We start from the raw sequence: 27,729 nt of genomic DNA, 5'->3' as shown, positions 1-27,729 counted from the left end.
AACACATAAACAAATTCAAAAAGCACACAACAACCTCATGGCTCTGCCCTCATCCAAAGCTTTGGTTTCTTATGCACCTCCTAGCCCCGCCCCTAATTGGACTAGACCAGTGTTTCCCCACACTGGTCCTCAGGGAACACTGCCCTGCTCCAACACACCTGATTCAGATGAACAGCTCGTTATCAGGCTTCTGCAGAATCAGGTGTGTTGGAACATGCAGGGCAACATCTAAAACATGCAGGGCAGTGTTCCCTAATGACCAGGGTTGGGAAACACTGGACAAGACCATTGCATAAGGTAAAGGTAGGTAAACTAAAACAGACAAAACTCCACAAAACTTCATTATCATGAACTGGAAAAAAAAAAACATGATTCCAATTTATTTCTTGGTATTAACTAAGTAACCTTACTGTGGGCTCAGCTAACCAACCACTGGTGGCTTCACTGAGCCTGATTGCATAAAAAGGTAGAAGGGAAACTTTTCACGGTGGTAGTTCTGGAAAACCAAGAACACAAGATTATGGTCCTTACGTTTTAACTGCGAGAGCTTTTGGAGGAACATCCAAAAGACCAATCTCTGAGCCAACTCTTTCTAATGATAAATTAGGTCAACAGTTGATACCGTTTGTATCCATGTTGAATGAACATGATAGTCTCACTCGTTGATTCCCTATAGCGATCATTTTTGACCAGAAACGCCAGTGCTTTGTTGAATAAACCACTCAAGAAACAATTCAAGATGTTTTCATTTAGTTTATTCAAATGATTTGTGTCGACAATGATCATGGGATCTTGAGTCAATAAGATAAAAAACACAATAAGGGGAAAAGGAAAGCTGTAAAATTGGTCAGATTGGACCAATTATGCAAATAGAATATGTAGAGACTGATAATCTGCTCTAGTTATAACTTGTTTTTGTTTTTTAATTATTTTCTTATCTCTTATCTCATCTTTCTTATATGGTTGTATTCTTTTATAGGATTACAAAATGTTTATATTTCATGTTTCATGTTATTCTGAGTCCAGAAAGTTAATTCTCAATCTTGGAAATGGTAGTTGACAACAGAAAAAGCAAATCTCACCTTTGGGCCCATTTAGCGCCTTAAATTTCCTGAAATTTATGCTTGGCCAAGCTACAGGAAGAGATTTTGTGTTTGGGTAAATACAGCAGAATGGCTGATCTGAGCTCATACATGTCCATAGATATTATGGGATATTCCAGGATGTTTCACTTTGTTTTCAGAACATAATGATTAACAGTTCAGTTGCTCTTGTTTTGGTTATTTGATCCATCCTCTGCTTATTGCTCTGTTTAAAAAGACAAATTGTGCGTTTTGGCCAAAGAAATACAAAAATAAACCAAAACCTGGGCACATCAAAGGCCAGGAATCAGAGATACTCTGTGTGTCCTCCAGGCTTCTTCTTCTTTCCCTCGGTCTTATTTTTCCCACTAGAAATTATCCCAAAATAAAAGTCTATTTGACAAACTGTGCTGTCAGATTCCCAGGCATGTTTCAACTAATTATAGGAAAATGAATCACGAGAATATTTACCCTGCAGCCGTTTTAGGAAGAGCTGTATCACAGTGGACGACGGTCAATGAAGACACAAAAAAACACAAACCTTATCAGCATCCTCATCTGTCATCAGGTGAAGGTTTGACAAGGGCAACGTTTTTTAACGTTGGTGCATGGCAGTGACACAGTAGTGGCTATATGGATGAACTACACATTATCATTAACCATGGCGTCTACTTTTCCTCCTCCCCCAATAGTCATTGGTGAACTGCAGGTCAGACTAAAGCAGTTCCATGTGGAGATGTTAGTCAAGCGACCTTGTTTTCCTGCTCATCTCCTCTGTTTGGACTGGATGTTGGTTCAGATTCACTTTGGGAGAAAATTTGAAATTTAGGCACTAAATTAGACCATAATGTACCACCATCACTACTTAAAACTGCCTCATGCGGCCACTTTTATGATACAGTAGGTCGGTGTGGGTTAGCCTCCAGTAAAAGCAACAATGGGAGAGAAGAAAATGAGTCATAGGTAACATAATCTGGATGTGATGTGATAGCGTCAGTCCATCTTTGGTGAGTGAAGTGAAGGAAAGCAGGGACTGAAAGAGAGAAGTGTGGGGGGGGGACACGGGGAGATAGAGTGATAAAGTGAGTAACCGAGAACGTTTAAGGCTGTGGTTGGCAAATGCTGTGGTGATTGTAACCCTGGAGGACGCGAGGGAAGGGTTTATAAACTATGCCCGTCCTCGCTTAATGTGAGATGTGGGGATGTTAGGAAGAAAGATAAACATAAATGTGACGTTGAAGGAAACAACCTCTGTCGTTCCATGCCCATTCATTTTGATTAGGAGAGACACTTGGCATGATAGATTGAGGTGCTGGCACTCAACACGCAACGCTGCAGCCATTTTCTTCTATATATTTTTGCCCTAGCTAGGAGGTTTAACATACAACAGCATGCGTAGGAATGTTTCTGTGGTGGCTAAGGGTGAAACAAAACATGTCGTTTTGCATCTACATCTACCACCTTTTGGCAGAGGGACCCCCCTGCTGTGATGTTTAGAGTGGTACACAGGAATGTTGTCTCAAATATTTGGATGCCCGATCCTCGGGACAGTGGGTTGGTGGTTTATTTCTGTGTACTTTGGTAAAGGGGGCAGACTGACATGACCTGTAGTACGGACACAGACACAAAACAAGCCATCAATATGCACATTCCTGCTTGGATGTGTCCCTGAGGAAAGATTCCCATGTTGGACAACTGCGTCACAACATCTACAGAGTGCTTCTCTGCTCATACTCACCGCTTAAGTCCTTACCAGGTCTGAGTTTGGTTTGGTTGTTTGGGTTTTGTTACGCTTTCCCATGTCCTGGCTGGATACAAGGACTTCCTCTCCCATACAGCCTGATACGCATAATTAATTGGTGTAATTTTTAGGGCCACTTTCACTTTAGAGAACAGCACTGAAACTGGAGGATTTGTGAAAATATACATTCATGGCTAAGCTCCAGTGCACTGTATTTGTTTTCATTTTACATGGATGGAAGCCACATGATGCCTCTGATAGTGATCTTTGTATCTGCTTGATGTAGGAGTCAGACATGACAGGAGACAAAGTACAGTGTGTGAGACCGTCTGGGAGAGGGTTGAGTGGGTCCTGTTTCATCCAAACGCACTGCCCGTGACCCTCATGCGGCCCCCTCGTCGTTTTCCTGCAGCCCGCCACTTCAGATCAAGTTATTCCTCTCCACTTTGATATGGAATGATATAAGGTTCACGATACTGTGAGCCATTAGCTTGCATTTTCTGTTGTCATATGCTAAAGCAAATCCATGCCAGTTGTGCCATAAGCATTGGCTACTTTTTGCCTGGGTTGTAAAATGACGTGTGCATTACATTAGCATAAAATGGTCCAATCAATCAATATCATTATAAATTTTTCCAAACAATAGATCCCAAAACACTCCCTATAAACACGACATATGTCAATGTATGTTCGCCAGATAGATCGGCCAGTTTCAATTTGTAATTTGACGATAGCTCAGACTTTGTGGAACACATTTTACGTGTCTTTTCCAAACACTAATTCAGAACCATTTTCACACCTTATGCTACAGAGATTTTAAAAGCTTTTCCTCCACAGGCAGTTTTGATTTGCATGTGCTACTATGTGATTATCCGATAAAGCAGAGCCAAATGGTTCTTGTCCAGACCAACTCTGAGAATTCATTTCCGGAAATAATTTTGATCATAAAACAAGCAACTGTCCACACATTGCACCAATCCCAATAAGAGCAAAGTAAACATTTCTATTGGATGTGCTCATACCTTCTCCACTGAATCTTGTTCTTATGTTGAGATGAAAGTTGATGTTTATCTTATCATTATTGTCAAAAACCTTGTGTGACTTTTGAAAATGGCGTACCATAGCAGTTCATCATGTGACAGGTATTGTAGGGATGTCCTTTAGACAAAACACTGACAGAACTCTTTATTTTAAAAGCTCATTTCACATTGTGTGATTTCTGGAAGTGATTCATACTAGAAAATGCAGTTCACATTGAAGTGTGTGTCTGGGTGTAACAGTGATGATCATAACTGGGAAATATTTAGAAACATTGATACTTAGAAACATGTCATCTATTCTCCCAGCACATATATTAATTGCGTCATTCGTTATATTTATATTTCATTTATTGCTTTATTCATTGTCTATTGCTTTATCCTCCACATGAGGACCGTGGGGGCCAATCCCAGCTGACACAACCTGGTCGGACGTCACCAGTCCGTCGCAGGACCAACAACCTTTCTCACTCCCATTCACACCTGTGGTCAGTTTAGTGTGCCCAATTTACTTTTGCATGTTTTTGGGAGGGAAACCAGATTTCCTGGAAAAAACCCACACACACATGGTGAGAACATGCAAAATCCAGAAAGTCGCGAACCCAGGTTTATTGTAAAGCAACGATGCTAGCCATTACTCCACAATGTGTCCCATTTAAAGATATTTCACTTTATATCCTTTGACTGCCAATTAGTGTTTTCAAAAAATCTTCTTAAATTCAAAGCTGGGCTTCTTCTGATGTAACTTCAAATACATTAGCTAAACACAGAACTCATTAGTCACATAACAGAGTCAACAAATTGGAATCGCATTTCCACTCTATTTTTACAATTCCTGGTTCATTTGAATTTACGGAATTACTATTTAAAAGAACATGTGGTTTACACATATTTGAAAAAAATCTGGAAAATTAGTTTGGCAGAGGTTGGAGGCTCTGATTAGTTTTGCCTCAGAAACAAGCCACCAGGCCAGAAGACTCTACCATCAGCCAAATGTTCTTACTCTCTTTCATTCCCTGCCCTGTTGACAAACCATTGTGAAAGACATCGTTTGAAGTTTGGAAGACGGTCTGCTTTTTGACTTGCCAAACTATTTTTGGGCACCTCAAACTAAGCACCATGATTTACTCAGTGATTTATATAGAGGAACATTCGGTTTGTTTTCAGGTTGTGTACACAGGCCTCATTATGCTCTTGCAAATGTGCAATCGAAACGCAGTTGACATCAGCACAATAGCATCTTGACAGCAAGACAAAGGGAGAAAGGCAAGAGGCAAAGAACGATCCAAAGGAGTGTAGAAAATGGCTCAGGCTGTAGAGGGGTTTGTTTTTGGTACGACAATCAGTTTTTGTGGCTCAGGGGATCTGGAGTCAACTGTTCAGGGTGAGAAACAGGGACGAGGCAGGAACCAGACCACCTACTGTGTTCCAAATGCCTATTCTACCAAATATCAGGGGAATTCACCACTAAATAGCTCAATCGCTAAGTTGAGTCGGCCTTTCATGGCCATCATAGACCATTTGCACAATGACAGTGGCTGATTTATCAAAGTTCTTGATTACAAAAAGACTGGGATGTGTGATGTAGACAAAAAAAAGACCGTCAGCTTCAAATTTTTCAAAATTTCAAAATATAGTTGAGCTTCTGTAAGTTACAGGAACTGAGTAAAAACACTATTTATATTGTAGACTTCATAGCTACATCGCTAAATACATTAAGGCTGAAGCTGCTAACAAATGAAATGTTTTTAAGTTCATGGACCAACCTCTGAGTTTGACAACATAGCACTATTTTAGAGAAATGGTTTCCTTGTGCTATAGCTAGCCAAACATGATTCATGATTACAATGCATTATGTTAGAGCTGAGTTTTGTTTCTTCTTTCTGAATTTCAGAAAATTTGCCAACTATACCCAAACCTATAAGTGTTGGCTTATCTTTTTCTTTCTTATTTTCGTGTTTCCTCGTCACCTCTTGGCCAGTCTCTATTTTGGGACCGGTATTAGGTGAAAGGAGAAAAAAAAAACGTGGCAGCAATTGAGTTAACGTCTGGATGTCGGCCACCGGGGTGAAGGTCACGTAGGTCAACTGTGAGTTGTTACTCACTTAATCTTGACAGAGTTTAAGACAGAGAGCCTTAAAGGTGGTTTTAAAAACAAACAACCCAGTGACTAAGTAAGACAGGTCACTGCGATACAAACAGAAGTTAGCCGTATCTGCAATGTCAAAGAGTGGCAGTGCAGTAAGGCAGGGTTAACTCCTCCTAAAGCCTTGCTCGAAAGAATTATAGGCCCAGGTTTTAAGGAGGGGTGTCAAATTCACCTTTAATTGTCAGTGGGTGATAAGAAGGAGTGAGTGTATTTGCTGGCGTTGGTCCAAAAGTGGCTTACCATACACCAGGAGGTGCCGATTTAGGGGGAGGGTAATAGCCTGCATGCTCTTCTCTATTGAAGTAACCTGAGCGCAAGGGATGTATCCCAGAGACCAGGCCTAACGAGTCGCACAATCACCTCCCCACATTCACACACACTCACAGAGCCAGAGATAAGCAGAGATGTGACAGAGCACCAGCAGTAAGTGCCTTATACAGTCCAGGCCTGCCGTTGTCTAACTCTCACACTGAAAAAAAGAGAAAAAGATCAAGACCACCACCCCCACTTTTGGAATGGAAGTGACTCCAAATGGGAAATGTCAGAAAAGTGGTAAACATCTGTGCTAATCTGTTACATAGATAGCAGGGAGTACCATCTTTAAGGATTATCCTGTTCTTGGCTTTCAAGTGATGGCAATTTAGCAGCTTCTCCATGATAATTGACAGAATATTTGATGCCTTTTTGTCTGTGTGTGCAGGTTTATGCACAAGCGTGCTCTTGTGACAACATTGTGATTTGAATAACGATAGTTTGTCATCTTGGCCATCGGTGATGAGCAATTAAGTGCACTTAATACACTGTCTAAACTCTCAAATGTGTACATGCAGTCAAAGTAGTAAATTAAGTGCACTTAATACACTGTCTAAACTCTCAAATGTGTACATGCAGTCAAAGTAGTAATGGGTTTTCATGGGATGTTACAAAGCATCATTAGTGGCAGTTCACATAAAGCCAGAATGTGCCAAACATCTTTAAACCTTTACCTCATCTTTAAGTACCACTGAGATGCATGATCTGTGTTTATGTGACTCTCATTTAGCAAATGATCATTTTGGAAGACCAATCCCTAGATTTAGCAGTATCTTAAAGCAGAATCTAGTTTTATTTTACCTTCTGGAATGTCTATTATAAATCTCCACGAACCAGATTTATTTTTACTTTGAGGGAAGTGTTATTTCACTTGACTGGTGTGTAGACTTAGGTTTTCAACTGAAAACATTTAAATAAGACTTTTGAAATATCCCATGAAAGAATAAGTTAAATAAAGACGCAGTGAAGCCAACCTTAAGGACACACTCCATCGCTTTGTATCTGAAGCCATATTTGGTCTGATATGATCAGTGGCATACGGTGGCTAATCTCAGCTAACTCGAGGTAAACATTGCTGTATAAGGGATATTGGATATATGGTTAAGGCTGACATCATGTTTTTTGGGTTTCTTTTTTAACCCTATATTAACACAGTCCATGCAGAAGCTTACCAAATTGTAAGCTGAGTCTACTCCAGTGACGCACTGTGTGTCATTTCATTGGCTTTTTTGACCCTGTTGCTTGATGAAAATGGACAGAAAACAGCACTGTGAATAAAATGAATTGGCTCCAGTGTCAGTTTAACTTAAAATAATTGGCTTATTCTCTGGAGAGAATCTTATGCTGACATATAAGAACCTCAGGTCAATCACCACCACAATCAAATTCCAAAATGATGTAAATTTGCTTTTCACTTCTGGCAATAGAAACACGTATTGTGTTCATTGCTGACAATAGATTCTATTTAGAGTGACTGACTGCATGCAACAACACAACATTTAACTGGAGTCAAGCTTAGAAACCCTCTAAATACCCTAACACCCACATAGGCTTATTTTATAGCTTCCCAAGTGGTGATTCTACATGATTGGATGTGTTTGTTTAATCTTTCTCCTTGGTACTTTCCATTTATGCCCCCCCCACCAGATCCAGCCATGACTCAGCCTCATTCCCTCAGAGACAAACCATGAAGTGCTCAGTTTCCCTCAGTCATCTGTCCCTTCCATGTCTTCTGTGTCTCTCAAGATGACTCGCACTGTGTAGAGCCGTTCATTGTCCTTAAAGAGTAACTAAACCCCTGGTCTGAGGCTAACTTCGCACTGGTTCGCATAGCTCCACCAATTTTCACTGCATCCACCCGCTTCCACACAACTGCACAGCGAGACCAGGTTTTTTTGGGATTCTTCTCGCATGGATATACTCTGTAAATGTAACAAATGCAGCAGTATTTCTACCGGCTGAAGAAACAGGAGCACACTGAGCTTGCGATCAACGTTTTTTCCTACTCCCACTCGTGCTCAATCTCGCCGAATTTATGCGGCTCTGCTGCGGCATCTCCCCACCATATTGGGGGTGTGGCTAGAGGAGGGCGTTTGGTGACGAAGCAGCAGGGAATGGACGAAGGCCTGGGAAGAGCCAGCTAATAGGAAAATGTAATGTGAGGTGTTTACCCAGAGAAGGCAGTACGCACACCCATTTTTAACTCATTTTTAGTTACTCTTTATACAGTGGCTACAACAACCTGAGGAGAGGAGTAAACTGTCGTGCAAAGACTACTGGTGCAAGATGGTCTAAGCTGTCAAGTTTAAGGATGGAAAAAAAACATATAGTGTTGAGAAAAATTTCAATTTCTACATGGACTGCAAACCATTTCCAAAGTCATTTTCTATGGTTCATTATCTGAGTAATCCATCATTACTTTGAGCATGGACTCCAGACTTGTTGTTTTCTTTCCAACTTCTTGGGCCAGACCATTGTATATTCTGTGGAAAGTGACACTTGTATAAGCATCATGTATTTCACACTTAGTAGAAGCTGTATTAAATCTGAAATCTGACTTTAATATATATATATATATATATATATATATATATATATATATATATATATATATATATATATACATATATGTAGTGTGGATGGCTGAAAGTATGCATGCTTCAGTTGAAAAGCAAAGAAAGCTATTACTGCTCAGTTTTATTGCCTATCATTGTTAGATTGACGATTTTATTAAAAATCCATAATAATCCAAACAATTTTTCCTTGATCTATTAATTTTATGAGTAGTGAACTGAAGCTACAATTCCTGGGCTATAGAGGAAAGAAGAAGAAAAAACCTGAAACAATTCTTATCACTTTACTTGTTTTTTAAGTTCAGGAACTCTTGTTTTGGAAACCTATTCTTTACCTTCAGATGCACAGTACAAAAGTTTACCCCATAAATTGAATTACGCCCTCAGACAGATTCTACAGAAGAAAAGTTGCTGAATGGGAACTGTTGCTCAGATCACAACACATATGATATTGTTCTCTTTGACAATGATCTGTCTTGGCTTAGACGTGCCAGAGAAATGGCAGTTATACCCTATTGATGAGCCAAAGCAGAACTCAAAAAACATCTTTTGTAGATCAAGTGGTTGAGATTCTCCCCGCTGGCCGCGTTGAATCATCTTCAGACTGTGAAGACGGCATTTAAAAATCAAATCAAGTTATATTTACTGTATCTGTAAAACAAAAGGATGTCTAATGCCATATCCCTCTATCTAATAAGTTCAGTTGAGGTAATGCAATGATGTAAAGCACAATAATACACAACGAGACAAAGTCCAAGGATGGAAAGAGTCAGTGGGTTTAATTAAAGGTTCAGTATGTAACATTTAGGTTGTTTTATGGGCAGAATTTGAATCCACAACCCATAAGTATATTTGTATACGGTAAATAATGGCTTTAAAATAATAATTTGTTCTTTAGAATAAGCCCTTTAATGTACTTTAGGGAAGGCCATGCTTGATTGGAGGACGCCATCTTACTGTGGTAACTTATTGTGACCTACCTTATCATGCCTCTGTGTAAAAGCGGAGGACGTTGAAAAGCACATTTCTTTATATTCATATAAAAATGCATGCAGTACTAAGTCTGTACTGACTAACCCTGTACTGTTTTATTTCAGTGCCAGTCATATTATAGAACGATTATTGTTGCTGAAATCCAGTTAAAGGTCCAGTGCGTAAAGAGTGAAGATTGTAACAAATGGAGGACTTGATAGTTGTAGGAACATGGCAAGATGGTGGCTTCTGTAAAGTAAATACATAATACAGTTATAAGGCTATGAAAACCACATGCGTTTTTATTTGATTTTATTTGATTTTAAAGCGATTCAGTATACAAACATACTTATGAGTAGTATATTACATTGCTGCCAAAACACCTTAAACATACTTGACCTTTACGGTATTAAAATGGACTTTTCTTGTTGTTGCAGATTGAAAACTACATCAAAGAGAGCATGAAGACAGAGATGGCTCAACTGCAGCAGAGTGCGGTCCACAACCACACTGCGGCCATGTTGGAAATGGGCACTAACCTCCTCTCTCAGACGGCAGAACAGACGCGCAAGTTAACCGACGTTGAGACACAGGTAACGCCTAATAAACCCACTCATGATACTGTGCAGTGAGATGTACTCGCTCTCTATTCTCTCTGCGCTTTCTTTCTCTCACGCACATGCTGTAACACTAAGAGGGATCCATCCAGTGCTCCATTAACCCAGCCATTCCACACTCAACTGCCCCAAAGTCAATAGGGATGCTATATAAATGTGTGTTCCACCGCTGAGTTATTTGGCGCAGGCTCCTTTCTCTGTTTAAGGAGGAGGTGATGGAAAGTTGTAAAGTTAGTGGTTAGTAACTTTTGCTTAAGCACTAAGATGATAACTGCAATGTTTAAAAGAAGGTAATTATATAGCAGAGATTAATATCGTCTAAGTATTGCCATGTGACAAAAGGAAAACAAAGTTGATGTGTGCTTTTAATGTGCAGAGTTTTTTTTTAAAACTCTTAAAGCAGGCCTCAGCGTTTGTATTTTTCTTTCAGGGTTTGGTGCAGATAATATATATGTTTGCTATACCTTCAGTGTGTTAGTCTTCTTGTATTCCTTACATCTATGTATTTCTTTTCATGGCAGGTCCTGAATCAGACGTCGAGGCTTGAAATCCAGATGCTCGAAAATTCTCTTTCCACTAACAAGTTGGAGAAACAGTTAATGGTTCAGACCAATGAGATCAGCAAACTGCATGACAAGAACAGGTAAACAGACATCACGGCAGGCACATCAATCTCAACAAAAAGCAGCAAAGATATTGTGGAGAAATAAAAGATGATACAGCAACAGATGGACGAAAAAAAAAAAAACCTTTACTGGAACTACCGCTGTTCTCAGCAGGGTTACATAAATAAAATCAAAGGCTTGCTACCAGCTTTCATTGACTGCCACTTACTTTGTCCATTTTCCAAAACAATTTTCACTTGTATAAATAACTGCATAATCGAGACTCATTTGCCCTGTGATGTTCCGTAAATCAGCCTCAAATCCATGTGGCTACGCTTTCCAAGTTGGACCGCTGTGTATTTGTTGCAACACAGAGGAGGTAAAATATGCCTTTTGGATGTATCTCCATGTCTCCAGAGCTTGTACTTTACAACGATTGGTCCTGGGGGATTGATTTAAAGGGTTTGGTCCACATTTCTTGTTGGTGTTTCCATGGAGAGATGCTGCAATCACTTTACAGGAAAAAAAAAACGAATAAGAAAACCAATTGAAAGCAGAATCTCCAGAGAGTCTGATTTTTAAATTCTTCTTGCGGTTCGTGCAGATAGATCTCTGAGGTCATTTTCCCTAAGCTTGTGCAATTATGACATGTTTCCATCTTACACATGTCATCTATCCTTTTTCCTTTACCAAATCAATAACTCAGGGGAGAGATGATTGCTTAATGAATGAAGTTCATGTCATCTTTTAGGAAGTAAATTGTATAATTCTGAAGCTCAGACACTGTCAGGGTTTATTCATTTCCTCTCAAATCTGTGACGCGCATGACGAAGGGTATTGTTTGTACTCTGCAGAGAACAAAGCCACCAAACCTATGAAGACGTCAGTGGTTGTATTTCTGTATTACTGAGCATGAGCTAGTGGGAAGGGTGTGCATCACTGCAATTAAGTGCCATTACTCTCAGTTTTCATCAGAGGAATAGCAGGATTTTAATATAGAAGAATCCTATTAATTATCCCCGAAATTAGAGGTTTTATTGAAACAGTGACAAAACAAGATTCAACCATTTAAATCCTGTAAATTAAACCTCACTCCAATTTTCTTTCTCCAGCCTCATGGAGCAGAAGATGCTTGAGATGGAGATGCGACACCATGAGGAGCTGGAGACGCTGAAGACGGAGAAGGGGAGTCTCCAGACCTTGGTAGGGAGGCAGAGTGGGGTTATCAGGGAGCTCGAGACCCAGCTGAGCCGAGCCACGGGAAACAGCACGGCCCTGCAGCGACAGCAGCAGGAGATGATGGACACCGTCCACAACCTGCTCAACCTCTGCTCCAAAGATGGAGGTAAGTTATCTGGAATCAGTGGCTTACATGTCAGGAGGTTTGGCCCGTTTTCAGCCGCCCAATGCTCTTTTATTCAATTGTAGATTTGGCAGTTGTGTCGTACGACTGATGGAGATGAAGCCATAACATATTTGAGGTGGAAGTAAATGTTTAATCTAGCGGACAAGTCTGATACACTGGCTGAGCTACTGAGACGGGATCCAGCAGCTCATAGCTGGAATAATCAGCGGTTTAGATTGATGACAAGAACAAGCAGGGCTGTGAAGTTTGAAGTTAAACAAAGAGGCGCGAGAGCAACAATCGTGATTTATACTGTGGAAGGCCAGCCAAAAACCATTGTGTGCTCAGACACATCGGTGAGCAAAGGTGTAATATGACATTGACAAAGTATCCACAGTATTTTTAGCAGGAAACAGTAGCTTGAGGGCTGGATTATTTATCACTTTATCTGTCTGTCCAACTATAGAATGGTAACGTTTTACATAGACGCCACTGTGAGGTTGAGATTATTGGAATTGTTGAATTTTCATTGAGTTAGGTTTATCTCCGCAGGATTAATCCTAAAACCTTAAGTAAAGGAATGAAACTTTATCAGTACTTTGTGGCAAAGATACAGACTTAGCTATTATAACAATGACTATCACAATTGTCATGGGCGATTTTTTTAAAAACCTAGAAAAAAAATATCACTACTTTGTCCCACTTTGTCTCTTTCTCACGCAAGAATCCGTTGTTTTTACAAATACGAAGAATCTCTGCAACGTCATTACACAAACATGTCTCACCCTGATTAAAATATTTCAACTCTTCAATTGAAGAAACACAAGGAGTCCCACAAAGACACCAATAATGTAGTGTAGTGTAGAGTGTAGGAGGTCAGAGAAGTCTTGAAAGTGAGAAGGAAAATGTAATCAACATTTTTCCACCATGTACAGCATAAAATAACTGCTAGCATGGATGTTATTCTTTGATTCGTAAATGTCCCTGAAGCAGAATCTGAATCATCGAGGATGTACTGGCTTGGTCCACACTGGGGAGGGTTTGTGTTTATTTTTTCAGTCAAGGAGAGCTCACGTCAGTCAGCTGTCAGTTGCTTGTACACCCAATCCAAGTTCTGTTCACCTCCACTGGCGACAGCTCTAACCCAAGAAAAATGCCGCATCGACCCTTTCCAGACCACAATGAGCAAAATAATGTTTGCGGACTGGCTGTGAGTGAATTAAACTCAAAGCAGCACTCAACTTGTTTTGGATTACCAACTTCCTCCAATCACAATTCACCGCTACAACATCCTTGGTTTTTATGATCCTTACAAAATGATGATGCCACGCGTTCTGTAAACTTTACCCCATGCTGACAGACACAGGGATGCACCAGCGTCATTCTCTGCTTCAGTGAGCGCAGCATGAAGAAACACACACAATCTTACCATAACCAGGTTTGGGTGCCGCTCCTGAACCAGCATGGTGTCCTTTTCTTGCAACAGTCTCTTTCACGCTTTAATTTTGTAATTATGAGGTAATTGGCTTATTTTTTATTCCCTCAAGAGTCTGTTCCTTCTGTGGGACCAGGCATTTCCACTGACTCCACGTTTAACCCGGCAGTAATTCAACCTTTCTCATTTTGTGAGACACAGTGAACTCATTTACCCCCTATCGTGGCCATTTAAACTTGAAACCCACTTGATCCTATAACCGTGGCTTTAAATCCTGGTAGTCACAAGAGATTTTAGATTTGGGGATTGACTGCAACCTCATTGCCATTTGTGGATTTCCTGCAGAGACGCCTCGAGACCCCACAGTGCCTCTTGATGTTTCCCCATCAGACAGGAAACAACAGGGGCATGAAGGGATGTAGGAGTCACGAGTGGATAACTGTTGCACATGATTAACACATGCCCCGTATATATCATTCTGCTCCCTTTTGTTATTTTAATGTTCCCTGCAATAAATGTCACAGGATAGTTTAACTCGCGTTCACACTCGCATCGGTTTATTCTGGATTTGTGTATGTTGTATTTAATTACCAAACGTCTTCTGAGACCGTCTTGGCGTGACTGGTCTTTCTGTATCACTCAGGTTGGACCTGATTTCACATGTTCCAGTCTCACTTTTATTGCATTTGTAACCTGTTGTATTTGATTGATTTCACTGGAAGCTCTCCTAGATAGCTTTTAGTGCTACGTTTAGTGTTCATAGCTGGATATCTCAAGTCATAGCCTCACCCATAATTGGTGGCTGCCTTAAAGAGAGGTGATAGAAACGGAACGTGACCGCGGCGGCTCTGTGGTTGGTCTTTTCCTGATCCACGGCTGCGTTGAAGGTTGGGGCGGGTGTGCAGGTCAGAGGTCTCCCCTCTCCTTCAACCCTGTCTAGAATAAGTCAAACTGTTACAGCTCCTGAGGGAGAACTTGTCCAAAGGAGGTGAAGGAGTATGAAGATCTCACTGATCGTCCGACGCACTGGCCCTTGTTTTAAGCACAGAAGAAGAAAAGCTCTTGTTTTTTCTGCGTTCACGGCAGGGATTTTGTTTGTTTGAGATTCCCATTTTAGGCGAAGGGTTTGTGTTTCATGCCGTGGAGTGGCGTCTGCTTGCATCAGGCTCTGTTTTGAAAACTGAGTCTGGGCATTTCCTTTAAGCATGGACTCAAATCATCCTTGACTTTGCTTTGGGGAACATGACAGATGCTTAGAAAGGGGAGTTGTTACACTAAATCTCAATAAACAAATTTCTTGTTTTCCATTTCTCCATCAATGGCTTTTCCTACGATTAAGGTTTCTCAACCATTGCAATGCAAACTGTGGGTCTGGACAACGTTTTTGATGTGGCCAAATTCAGCCATGGAGCTCTTGTTTAGGTTGTAATCATTACCTAAAAGTCATTAGGGTGCAATGAGCCACACGCTATTAACAGTAATTGATCTCAGCTTTGGAAAGCCGTGTAAAATACCTGGCTGTTTAATATGAATTTGTTTTACTGTGTTTTATTATTGCACTTAGTGAATGGCAGTCATCACTCTCACAGCTGCTCACTCATGAGTCAAAGAGAGTGTAATTATTTTAGTAATTCAATAATTCAGTGTAATGCCTCAGCGCTAGAGTTAGTGCAACATGGTTATGTTCATACTTCAGTGACCATGAAAAACAGATTTGTGTTGTCTCCAACTGGCACATTCATTTCTTTATGACCATATGAAATCCAGGTGAAGGCGCTAATTTCTTCTACTCCTTCATTTTGGCAGTTGCAACGCTCACTGCACGTTTTGCAGCTGAGTTTGTAAACAGTACAAGAGCCGCAAACGTGAACATATTTTAACATTCCTCTCAAATTACATTTTAAAAGATTGAACATTTTGTACATTTTTGAACCAGTGTGGAAAGTCTAATGTCATTACCTCACAAGATTACAGGAGGGAGGTTGAGGTTGGTATGTGTGTGTAAACAAAGCATGGTTTAAGTAGATTTAGGCCACTAACATGCTTGGTTAAGTCCAAGGAAAGACTGTGGCTTTGGCTGTAAAAGTTAATGCTTTCCATTTTCCTGTGCATCAACTCACTGTTGACTTAACTGCAGTAAGAGTATGTGAGTTGCCTGAACATGACAACCGTGGCTTGCAAGGACCTTTTAAACAATAAAATGCTTTGACATGTTTTCAGATTTCCTCGATGAACCAAAAAATCTTTGGGATTTCTACCAAATGTGCAAATGACACGCGAGAACATTCTAGCGTTTAGCACCTAATTCTTCACAAAGCGCTTCAAAGGCTGTAGGGTGTGCAGCATTGACCACGTATAACTTTAACTAACTCATAAATCCTTTTTTTTTTTTGTAATCCATTTCACATTGTACTGTGGGAATGAACTGGAAGTGCTTTGCATCCTTCATATATGAATACACCAGAGAAACTAATTGGTTGCTGTATGAATAACTTCAACCCTCAGCAGTATTTAAAGACCGATTATAGTCACATGGGGGCTGTGATGTCCATTTAGCTCCATTATTCACCCGTTCTTAGCTCAAGTACTTTGGCTCATTTGGCAAGGTTACTGATTTATGCAAACACCGAAGCCCTGCTGGTCCTTTCACATGAACCCCCCACTGAATACAAGTCCCCACTGAACCACAAAGTATTTTCTGTAAATAAATATTGGGACATAAATAATATTTGTAGAGCTGGGCAGCAAGCTGTTCAAGGGCGCTGCGCCTCCACTGCGGCATCCCGTCCATCAGCAGGCAACATCTAAAGGCAATTGTGAAATAATTGTTCACACTGTTTTCAATGATCTCCCTGCCCTCTAAAATACCCCCCACTGAGTGACAGCGAGGGGTAAATTACCACCTGACAGGGCCACCCTTTGTTGTATTAGAGTCTGGTGTGCAAGGGTCCACTCCGTCAACCTGTAGCAGCAGGGGATTCTTGTTCCTGACACTGAATACTTTGTCAAAATGCTCGCATGCTACACCCAAATATAAGCTCCCTTCTTCCACCGGGAAGTTTCCTGCAGGGGGCGGGATCACAGCGAAGGCAGAGGTCTGCTGACACATTTCGCTTTTCACTCCCGTCCTCTTCCACCTCCTCACGTCCAATAATAAAAAACAATGGCGTGAAAACTGAGATGAAGACGGGCGGAGAAAGGTGAAAATCGGAAGGAGTTTTTTTTGGTCAATAAACCGAGGGCTTCAAAGACAAATACAAACCACTTGTTATAACAGGAACTGGAAATTTATAGCTTGTAGTATTTTGTCCTTAGTGTCTTGCTTGGTTTCAAAATCCGCACCGCCATAATTACCCACAGATGGAAATGGTCTGTCAGAATCTGAAACCCTCGCTCTCTCAGAGTGAAAAATCAGTCAGTTTGTTAACGCGTTGGACACGTCAGATTCTATCTGGTGAGATAAGTCAGATAAAGATGTGGAATTTGATAAATTGCCCCGTTGGAAATGTATGGTTTCATAAAAAGTCGTGGGACGTCTGTGTTTTCATGCCTGTGTGACAAACAAGGTTGTGTGAAGGGTGACAGGAACTCAGTCGCTTGTACTTTATTTAAAGTGCTATTATTATGCTCTGTGTTTATTTGATCTCTTCTCAAAATATTGTAGCTTCAACACCTGAGCTCTGGCATTCAGGTCAGTCAAATCTAAGACAGTTCCTTTCATCGTTCTACTGGACAGATAACACGTCAGCTACTGTGTACCTTCTCACCTTCAGATAAAGGGGAAGTCTGAGCCTGGTACTTATGTTAATAAATGCTGATTTGAAAAAAAATAAAATGAGACATAGACATTTCCCTCGGTCCTCTTATCACTGCATTTATTTGGCTATAAATATAAAAAAAACATTTATTTGTGAGCTTTAGAGCTACCTGTCTCCCCAGCTTCCACGATTTATGCTAAGCTAATCAAAGTTTATGACATTTACTGCCCCAAAAATATGAATAAGCTCATATCTTTTAGTGTCCCTGTAATTAAATTTCATTGTTGCAAGTGGAATAACCTTAAAAAACAACTTTCAGTATATTTTTTATAACCATAATCACACAATATCTAGTTATAGTTTTTCTAAAGGGTTTATAAGCGGGTTCTTATTTAGCATGTCACATTTCATTATATAAATGTTCAGATAATTGTATCTAATAAATTACATTGAAAAAGACCATCCGTGATTTGTTGCCTGCAAAATACTTGACGTCTGTACACGTGTCTGTACTGTGCATCCAATAAAGCTCATTTTTGCCATTAAAATAAATAGTAGTAACATTAGTAAGCACTAACAGCATCCCGTCAAAAACATGTTATAAATTGTCTGTAATTGTTAATTAATTATCCAGCTGAAAACCATATTAATAACCTTATTATAAACCAATCATATTTTTCATCAGTGAAATGTGTTTTATTTCTGATTCTACGTAGAAAATAAAAATCCATCGTGTCTTGTGTTTCCACAGTTGTTCCTAACAGTACGAAAGTGGAAGAAGAGGAGAAGAAGTTCCGTGACTGTGCTGACCTCTTCCAGGCCGGCTTCCATAAGAACGCCATCTACAACATCCAGCTCAACTCCCAGGAGACCAAAAAGGTGAGAAGCTGCGATGCGATGTGAAAATGTCTTGTCTTTTCACCGCGTCCGGGCAGCTCTGTTATTTTTCTTTGAGTTGGACATCGGCCGGTGACGAGTGCAAATGACGGCTGCTGACTGCTGCAGGGCGACCGGGGAGCTTAAAATACACTTGGCAGACGAGCGGAGAGCAGCAGTGGCGTGAGAGTATCGAGACAGGTGTAAAAACAGTGGTGTGTCTGTGTCTTCTCTGTCCCCACACTTATCTCACATGCTCCTCACAGTTGGATGATGATTTTATTTCTAAGAGGTTGACACGAGGTTTGGCTGGGTGTTGATTTGTGACCTACACACAGCACTTTTACTTGTACATAATAACCTTAAAGGTCCTGTGTGTAACAATTAGTGACATATAATGATTACAAGGAACTGAGGAGGCCTTTGAATAGCAGAGAGGATGCAAACCCTCCTCTTCACTCTGCTGTCGTCCCACGTTCAGTGCGGTTTAGTGGCTTTTTCCATGCGCTGCGTACGCTGCTGCCTTTATAATACCAAACAAGCGTCTATTTGGGCTGCTGAAGAAACCTGTCAGCACATGATCACGGCCTCCTTAAAGCAAGAGCCTCATTTTTGATGTGATTACGCTAAACATTATACAAACATACTTAAGGGTAGTACATCTTACACACCGGACCCTGAATACCAAAGAACAACAGCGATTGTGTGCATAAAATGACAGAAGGGACCAAAGAATTTAAAAAAACTGCCTTTTCGGAAGAAAAAAAAAAGGGTTTACACTTGACTCGTGCGTATATATACCATGAATGATGAGCTTGTCTTGGGGAGAATGATTCTGTCAGGGCTACTTCCTTAATTACACCCAGACTGTGTTTGTGTGTGTGTTCAGCTGTGTGTGCTGGCCGAGGAGCGAGACCCTCTCCACTCTACCCCGGGGTCTCCTCCTCAAAACAAAGCGCGGCACTTGCAGATAGAGGCGCCGGCCCTGCCTTATCAGCTTACACACACTGAGGTCCAAGGTTAAGGGCCACATTACACCCAGGTGTCTGCTGGTATGTGTCCAGACTGGACCTCCACTTTGATCCTGCTGAAACAAGGCCCTCTGATGAGGAACATCTCTGGGGAGTTGCTGAGGGATAAGTAGACGCTGATTATGTTTGAGGAGGACATAGATACGATGCATTCCCAGAGATGATTCATCATGAAAGCCTGGGAAGAGGAGTGTCTGAAAGTGGTTGTCCAAATGACCCTCCATTGTTCTTTAATGCCACTGAGACTCACGCTGAATTTTGAATCCATTAAATCTGTAGTTTGGGTTACGTATACGTCCTCTACTAACTTCATACATCTGTGTTTCCACTTCACTCATGTTCAATCATGTAGGTGTATTGCAACATGGAAACAGCAGGTGGCGGATGGACGGTCATCCAGCGCAGAAATGACGGCAGCGTGGACTTCCAGAGAACGTGGAAGGAGTACAAGACGGTGAGTGAAGACAAAGACACTCGTACGTGTCCATGAGGCGTAAGTTACGAATATGTGTGATGAGCAGAACTTCCCGTTCCAAAAATACATTGTGACAGACAGCGTGCACTCTTGACCTTTTCAAAGTGTCGAAAAACAGAGGCAGGATTCATGCCATTCACTCCAGGACGTTTCGGAGCGCTTCATCCAGATGTCATTCGTCCTCAGCGGTACCTCCCCTGCTGTTACTGTGTGTGCAATACTACCCAGAGTGTCCTCAGATGAAGTCGCAGTGATATACTGTTATTCTTACTCTTTTCTGACAGGAAATGATGACCTAAATCTGGGGGAAAAACACACAAACACCAGTTGTTTAGTCTCTGTTTATATCCTGGATACTGGTGATTCATCTGTTTGACATTAAGAAAAGAAATCAATGCATATTTGCATTAAGCCCAAACTAAGCTGCGTATACATGTTCACTTTGGTTTATTATTGCGTGCAGGTTGCAGTGCTTGTGTTTGACTTAGAAGTCGCCTGCGTTTACCTTCCTTTATCCGTTGTATGAGCTTTTTCCTCCCTGAATCCCTTGTTCGGAGCATTCTGTTTCCACTTGAATTGTTTTCCCCCCTCTCTGCTGCTGCTTTTGATCGACCATCTACACGACGAGTCATGTTTTGGGTGCGAAACGAGCCAAGGAACTTTCACAGCAGACCAAATGAAAGCAAACAACTGTGATGAAATTATTTATAGCCTTGAAATCTCCACATCAGCTGTTTTAAGGAAATATTTGAGCAGAGCTTCTTGGACAAAAATCAACTTAAACAGCATATCAGCATTTGGGAACAAGAGGGAAGGTCATGGTTTTGTCAACGTGACCAGGGTCTCTCAGTGTTTGAGAGTAAATGGTCTGAAGGGAAGTGGAACAGACACATGAGAAAAACGAGACATGGACACCTTTAAGCTTTAAACAGGTGTAGGGAAGAGGGACGCTCACAGACGCTGAACGAGATTTACGATCCACTGATCTCAGAGCTAAGTGTGACAGTTGGACTCCTTTAGAAAGGCTGGATGTGATTAACAGTGTTTTATTGTGTTATTAAGTCTTTTTTTCATTCTTAGTGCCCCAGGGGTTTGTGCTCACACATGTAATGGCCTCGGAAGATTTGAAAACCTTTCAGGGAAAAAGTCGCTGGTTCTTAGTCGGACCATGGAGAGTATTTTGGGAACAGGGGGTGTAGTGCACATTCAAATGAAAAGGATACAGTATCTCAAGAACTATCATTTCATTACAAAGAGACAAATCACAGTAGGTCTAGCAAAAAATCTCCTTAAAATGTTTACAACATACTGTATATAGAAGTTATTTGTAGCCACTGCTAAGATATGTGTGCTGTGTAATTAGGAGTGGAGCATCCTGAGTTGAGGGTGGTGCACTGGTGCAGGTTTCATTCATGGTGATGGATCATGGAAAGGGATGAGGTAGTTTAAATTATGACGGCATGCAACAGATTGGTAAGTGTAAATTGTATTCTTTGCATGTGAGCAAGTATGATTTAGCCTGGATGAACCCAGCTGAGTCTGCCAGTGCTTTGATTTCACGCTGCAGACACGCGTGGCAAGTGAGGCCAACTTCAGAATCTCCAAGAGATCCTACTTGATCCCTGATACTACTCTATATTTTTATAGTGTAATTTTATCTTTTTTACTTTTTATTTTTTGGTAATTTTTCTTACTATTGTATTGTATTGTATTTTATTTTATTTTATTTTATTTTATTTTATTTTATTATATTATATTTTAATTTATTTTATTTTTATTTTTATTCTATTCTCATTTGTCTTAACTGAGCTGATGTGAATGTGTGTTTCCCCCCTGGGGGAGGAATAAAGTCATTCAATTCAATTCATATTCAAAATACAGGAAGCCATCTCAAACCCCTAGCATGCTAAATGTGATGATGACAGAGAAGTGACATCTGGCATCCAACATGGCGGCCGCCAAAGAGCAATGTTGTGCATTTGATCTCGTGAGAGGTAGAAGTGAAAGTAGAAATTAGTTCTGGAAGTTTTGCTGAAATTGTTAAGATAATGGAAATGCGGCTATGAATTGTTGTATTTACAGTTAGATAGATAGATAGATAGATAGATAGATAAATAAGCTTTATTTTCAGACTCAAGGTCCAAGACACACAGTACAGAAGGAATAAAAAAATCACATAATAAAATAATAATAAATATATATATACATATATATATACACATATATATATATATATATATATATAAATAAAAAATAAAATAAATAGAAAAAAAATAATCTGATGAAGTGAATGCAACAAAGAAATATTACTACAACTATAGTTTATCCTTGTGATGGCGAGAGGTTTTGAAACTGAGTCTTGACTCATCAACATTTACAATCGCTTATTTGTATGTGAAAACTGAGTTTAACTAGGGATTCAAACCAATTGCAACAATACGACGGACCAACTCATTGTCTCTTCGGAGCTTCGCAGTGTTCATCAGGTTTGCGTGAGAACAAACATCGGGACACTGTAAGAGAAATCATCCCATCCACAGAGATTTCCTCCACGCCTGTTCTTCAGCCAGGTTTTCTGCAGATAAACCACAGTGGACCAAGCTAAAAGCCAGTCAGAAGGGTGTGTCTCATCAGGAGTTTGATCAATTGTTAAGAGGGAGTGAGCGGGAGGAGAGAAAGCCGTTATATGGGCCCCAGTCACTTTCTCTTCCACCCACTCGGCAGGACATGCCTAAGGCCAGAGGAATGCCCCATATTTACTTTCCCTCTTTCCCATTCCTCATCACCACACACGCTCAGCACAAACACACACTTTGCCTCCACCTCCGTCTTTAATGGAGCGGTGTAGACCATCCTGTCAGCGGTGTAATGTCATCCTGCTTTGCGCTATATTCCCCTCTGCAATCCCGCCGCTGTCAGAAGCACTTTGCCTGTGACCGGCAGCCACGCCGATCAAATACTCCGATGTTGCGGTTGTTTGAAGGCGTGCCCCGTCATGCAGAGTATATTTTGGGGAAAGAAGTCTTCAAGTAATAATGAGTTTAACATGTGTGACTTATAGGTGGACGTGTCCATTTCACCTGGTACCAATTTACACTGTTATAGATGGATACATCAATCCATGTCAAGGATGAAGAGGAAAGAAAAAAACTCAATGTGAAAATAATTATTTTTAAAAAAACGATTGTTTTAAGAAAGTGTTCATTCTGATGCCATTTTTAAAGAAACACAATATAATCATTCTGGGTTTTTAAACACTGTTCTTTTTCCTGTGGTTTTTGGATGCTAATGACTGTGTTTTTCTTCACAGGGTTTTGGGAGCTTGTCTGCAGAGCACTGGCTGGGGAATGAATATGTTTATCAGTTGACCAGCCAGAGGCAGTATGCCCTCCGTGTTGAACTGACAGACTGGGATGGACACCAGGCCTTCTCTCTTTATGACCGCTTCCAAATTGGCAGTGAGAAACAAAACTACAGGTAAGAGCTGCTCAATACTACTCGATAAAGAGGGGGACAGCAGGATTTTCAGGTCAAAGAATCCACAGAAATGAAAATAATATACTTTCAGCCAACTTTCATTATGTATTATGAAAAACATGGAGGGGAATGATCTGTTTTTGCAGAGTTTCCTTGGGATTTGAAATGAAATCACTTTTGCACCACATGTTAAAGTGATACAGACTTCAGGTGGAAACCTGAATGAATGCATGGATATGAAAGTTAAAGGAAGACATTATTTTAAACCACATTAGCAGCACGGGTGGAAATGCTGGCCTGTTTGATTTGATTCAGACAAAGGAAACAGATGGATTTTCGTGGCATTTAATACAGATATTCAGAATGATTGTTAATAACTTCCACGCTCTCATTGTTATTTTGTCTGGCGCCACCATGTGGTTTGCATTTGTTGTTTTTGTAATCAATATTTCCCACAGTCTATTATTCAAAATCTTACTAATCATTGTTGCCCCGCTCAACTGTTGCTATTAATATTAATTTGTCTGCAAAACAAAAATGGTGTACATGGTTAGCACATTCATTGCGACGTTGCATATTTAGTGCTAACTAGCTAGCATGCTATACCACAATCCCTGATCCATTTACATATAATAGGTGGAACTGGTCCAAGATGGAACCAAGATGACCGAGTTCCACTTGAGAGGTTGTAAAGAGTGTGGATGCAAACTCATGCAGGGCTAGTTACTGTTAGCAATTGCTCTACACAATATTTTGCGCGCACAACAACAGCATAGTAACATGTGTACGCGACAACTGACGTTAATGTGAAAGTGTTTTTGCTATAAATGCTAAATTGGGGTTAGCATTACGTGTTTACCGCTGTAACGTGCATTAGCATACGTACAGACGTTGTGCAGTGAAAGCAGCTGAGTTCAGAGTTCAACCCGTCACTTTGTTACACATGCAAAATGGAGAGCAGACGTTTAGTACAAAGAGGGGAAAGAAAGGTCAAATGTGTTAAGATATACTTCAATCATGTCCTTCTCTTCTATAATTATGTGGTGAGACTTTTCTCATTTGAAAATTCTTTCCGACCCCGACGTATCGTTTGTCATTGTGTCCTTGTTGCAAACCTTCCATTGACGGATGCTTCGTCTTTGTGTATCGCGGGGGCGAAGCTTTCTTGTTTTCTTTTGAGGGGGTTAATGATAACAGCCCTCAAACTATGGCAGATGCTTGGCCTCACTTTGACGTGGAAAACTACTGCAAATTCCACACACTTCCATGCAATACAGCTGGTCTGGCATCTCCAATTGTGACGGTTTCACTTGATGGTTAGCCCACTCTGATAAGAGGTCCCTTTTGGTTTCGAAATGTCTTGGAATGGCAAAAGAAGGACGTGATATTGAAGCTTAAAAACCCACACTCTTAGAATAGAACACAGGTTTTCAAGTGTTTCCTTACATCAGGCAGACCGTTAAACTTGTTGCCATGTCCAATTTTGGGAATTGTCTCCCATTGAGGGGGGGTTTGACTTGTTTCAAACTTAAGGAATTTATACGTGCAGTGGGCTTTGGGGGTTTTCTCTGAGGACCGGAGGAATAGATTTCAATCAGGCCAAGGAGATGAGAGTTTTTTGTTTTGAACTTCTCTCAATGTTGAGGTTTTGTGTGACCACAGTATTAGGATCAAACCTATCTGTTGTTAACCTTAGGTCATTATTTTGCTCCGTTCTGACTGCATTATGTGGTAAACACAGTGCTATGGAAGCGCGCAGGAGCAAACTGAAAGTATTAAAGCAGTACCTGTTGTATATATTTGAAGTCCGATTGCCAGACGTTGACGTAATTTTGTAAACCACAAATATGTTATATTTGAATTTGTTTTAAAGGGACACCATTTAGTTTCAACCTTTCAAATGTCTCCACGATTGCAGCCAAATCCTACACATACAAATCCATTTTATTTTTGTTCATTACGGTTTCCAGTTGCCACCAACCCACACAGTTTTTTGTCATTTTAGAAATATAATACACATGCAACCAAAAACACCACATACACTGAAATCCTAGGCTTTAGGGCATCATATCTGCTTTATTATAATCCCAAACCTAACCTTTTGTTCTAATGCATTCGAAAGACAGTTGCTTTTGACCCACTGAGGCAAGCAAATGGCAAAGGGCATCCCCAGCCACGCCAGCCTGTTTTGAATGCAGGCTCGTGCTGTTTAGAATCGACACGATGAGCTCTATAAATAGATTTGTTCTTGCAAAATAGTCGTGGTATGATAATCGCACGTTGTTCCTCTGAAACACAGGCCAAAACAAACAGACGCTGCCACGCTCTCCTGTGCACCTTCCTGCTTTTAAATGTCGAATAATCTGCGACAACTTCTCCAGATTACATTTACTGCTGTGAAACACAAGAGTCGCTGTAAGTGATATGGCTTGTGTTTGAGTTAGTTTTGGACTGTTTTCTTCAATCCATGGTGGTTTACTGGAATACAGTGTACGTCAGCATGACTCGGGCAAACGTTAACAAAGACCACATATGTACAGTAAAGCTGACTTTCTCGCCATATTCACCCATCTTACACTCCCTTATCTTACTTGCTATCATCTATATCAATAAATTGATACAAAATCCAATCGTTAAAATATTTGAATGATATTTCCAAAATAAGGTACTGTTGCTGTTCACCCATAGCTTCCATTTGGTGATGTTTTCTTTTAAATTCTAAGATTGGGAACACGTTCAGAGTAATGTTTCAGTGTCTGGCAGCAGTGTAGTCGTAGTGAAAGAGACAGAATGCGTCAGGGTCGATCTCAAAAACAGCAATATTTCAAGAAATATGATGTGTGTGCTCAATGTCCCAGGGCCGGCATTCAAGCATGGATAATTCATCAATTTATCAGTGCAGGGGAAAATCATGTTTTCCTCAGTTAATACCTTTGGACTTCATTTAAGGCCATTTTCAGGAAGGTTTTCCTGCTGTCCTGTTCTTTATTCCATCAATCCAAACTCATAAGTGCATAACTGACAGCATCGTGTTAACACAGCTGTGTCCCAGCAGTGGGATGGTTTATGTTCAAGGGCTTTGAGGTCCAAGGATTTACCGAAAAAGACATCGATCAGTGTAAAAAGAAGAATGGAATTCTGCGTTTTCTGCACTCACTGTGTTATTGGTGGACACTCCAGTGTTGATAATTGGTCGTTTAAGAAGTAGTTTTCGAATGAATTAGCTTTCCATTTTGGACTGTACTCCTTGTAAATAAGTAAATAAATATTGATACCAGTTATTCATAGTTTTACAGTATTTCAGCCACATTAAATAACAATAAATTGTAATTATAATTTGTAGACAAAAGAATGTGCTGATTTGTGCATAATGAATAAATAATAATATGTATTATTTTGTTTTTTGTAGCACTTTATTGTGAACATATAAACGTTCTATAGGACCAAGTTAGGTTTGACTGGAGCTACAAAGTTCCCACTGAACCACAGCCTCATAATGTTGTGAAATTAGCTCCTTCACTTGTTATCCCTCATTGTGACTGAGGTCAATGTAATTGCAGGGGTTACTGTTCCCTATCATCATCATCATCATCATCATCATCATTGTCAGATGATGATTTGGCTGCAGCGTGGGTTGCAGAAAAGAAAATAGTGAAATCCAATATAATTTGGTGACCTGTAAATATTGTTGCAACAATAACCACCAGATCAACACATAAAGGTAATCGCCTTCATTTATCAACATGTCTTTGGTTCAAAATGTGGACGAATGTTTTGAAAGATAATTCACAAAAGAGGCCGTGAAGCGAGCGTACAGAAAACACGCAGATGTCGTGAAGAAGTGAAAAATAGTCCTCAAATGACTTCTGACATTCTGTTCAACATAATACACCCTGTGTTTATGGCCGTGTGTGCGTCACGTCTCTCCAAAAATAGGTAACTTTCATTTATCTCTTTCAAAGCCGTGAAATCGGAGCCGCTGAATGTCAAGGTGTAATAAATGCATCCCATAATGCAAATGCACGCCGGGCACTCGGGACAACCGTCATTTCCAAAAAGGTTTCCAACACTTTGTTGGGTTGAGTGTATGCACGGACACAAATGGAGGTTTTAAGGGGATTTTTTTTTTCATAATGTTCAAAGCCTACCAGCTGGAACAAAGAACTTATGTTTATTCTTGAACGAGCCATTTCATATTTATTCAATATCCCCTCTTGTCCGGGACAGCCAACTTCTTAAATGCA

The 27,729-nt window shown here is 40.4% G+C and overlaps 1 protein-coding gene across 1 annotated transcript in view; it reads left to right on the top strand.

Moving 5' to 3' along the window:
- angpt1 (angiopoietin 1) overlaps window positions 1–27,729 on the top strand; it is a 53,273-nt gene that overhangs the window by 13,874 nt on the left and 11,670 nt on the right. Inside the window, exons 2-7 of the mRNA XM_044052011.1 lie at window positions 10,304–10,459; window positions 11,005–11,126; window positions 12,201–12,433; window positions 18,378–18,505; window positions 19,886–19,987; window positions 23,319–23,485. Coding sequence (XP_043907946.1) covers window positions 10,304–10,459; window positions 11,005–11,126; window positions 12,201–12,433; window positions 18,378–18,505; window positions 19,886–19,987; window positions 23,319–23,485 — 908 coding nt within the window. The remainder of the gene's footprint in view (window positions 1–10,303; window positions 10,460–11,004; window positions 11,127–12,200; window positions 12,434–18,377; window positions 18,506–19,885; window positions 19,988–23,318; window positions 23,486–27,729) is intronic.

Source organism: Solea senegalensis, linkage group LG20 (assembly GCF_019176455.1).
Source record: "Solea senegalensis isolate Sse05_10M linkage group LG20, IFAPA_SoseM_1, whole genome shotgun sequence".
Taxonomy (NCBI): Eukaryota; Metazoa; Chordata; class Actinopteri; order Pleuronectiformes; family Soleidae; genus Solea; species Solea senegalensis.
This window is presented reverse-complemented; position numbering and strand designations above follow the sequence as displayed.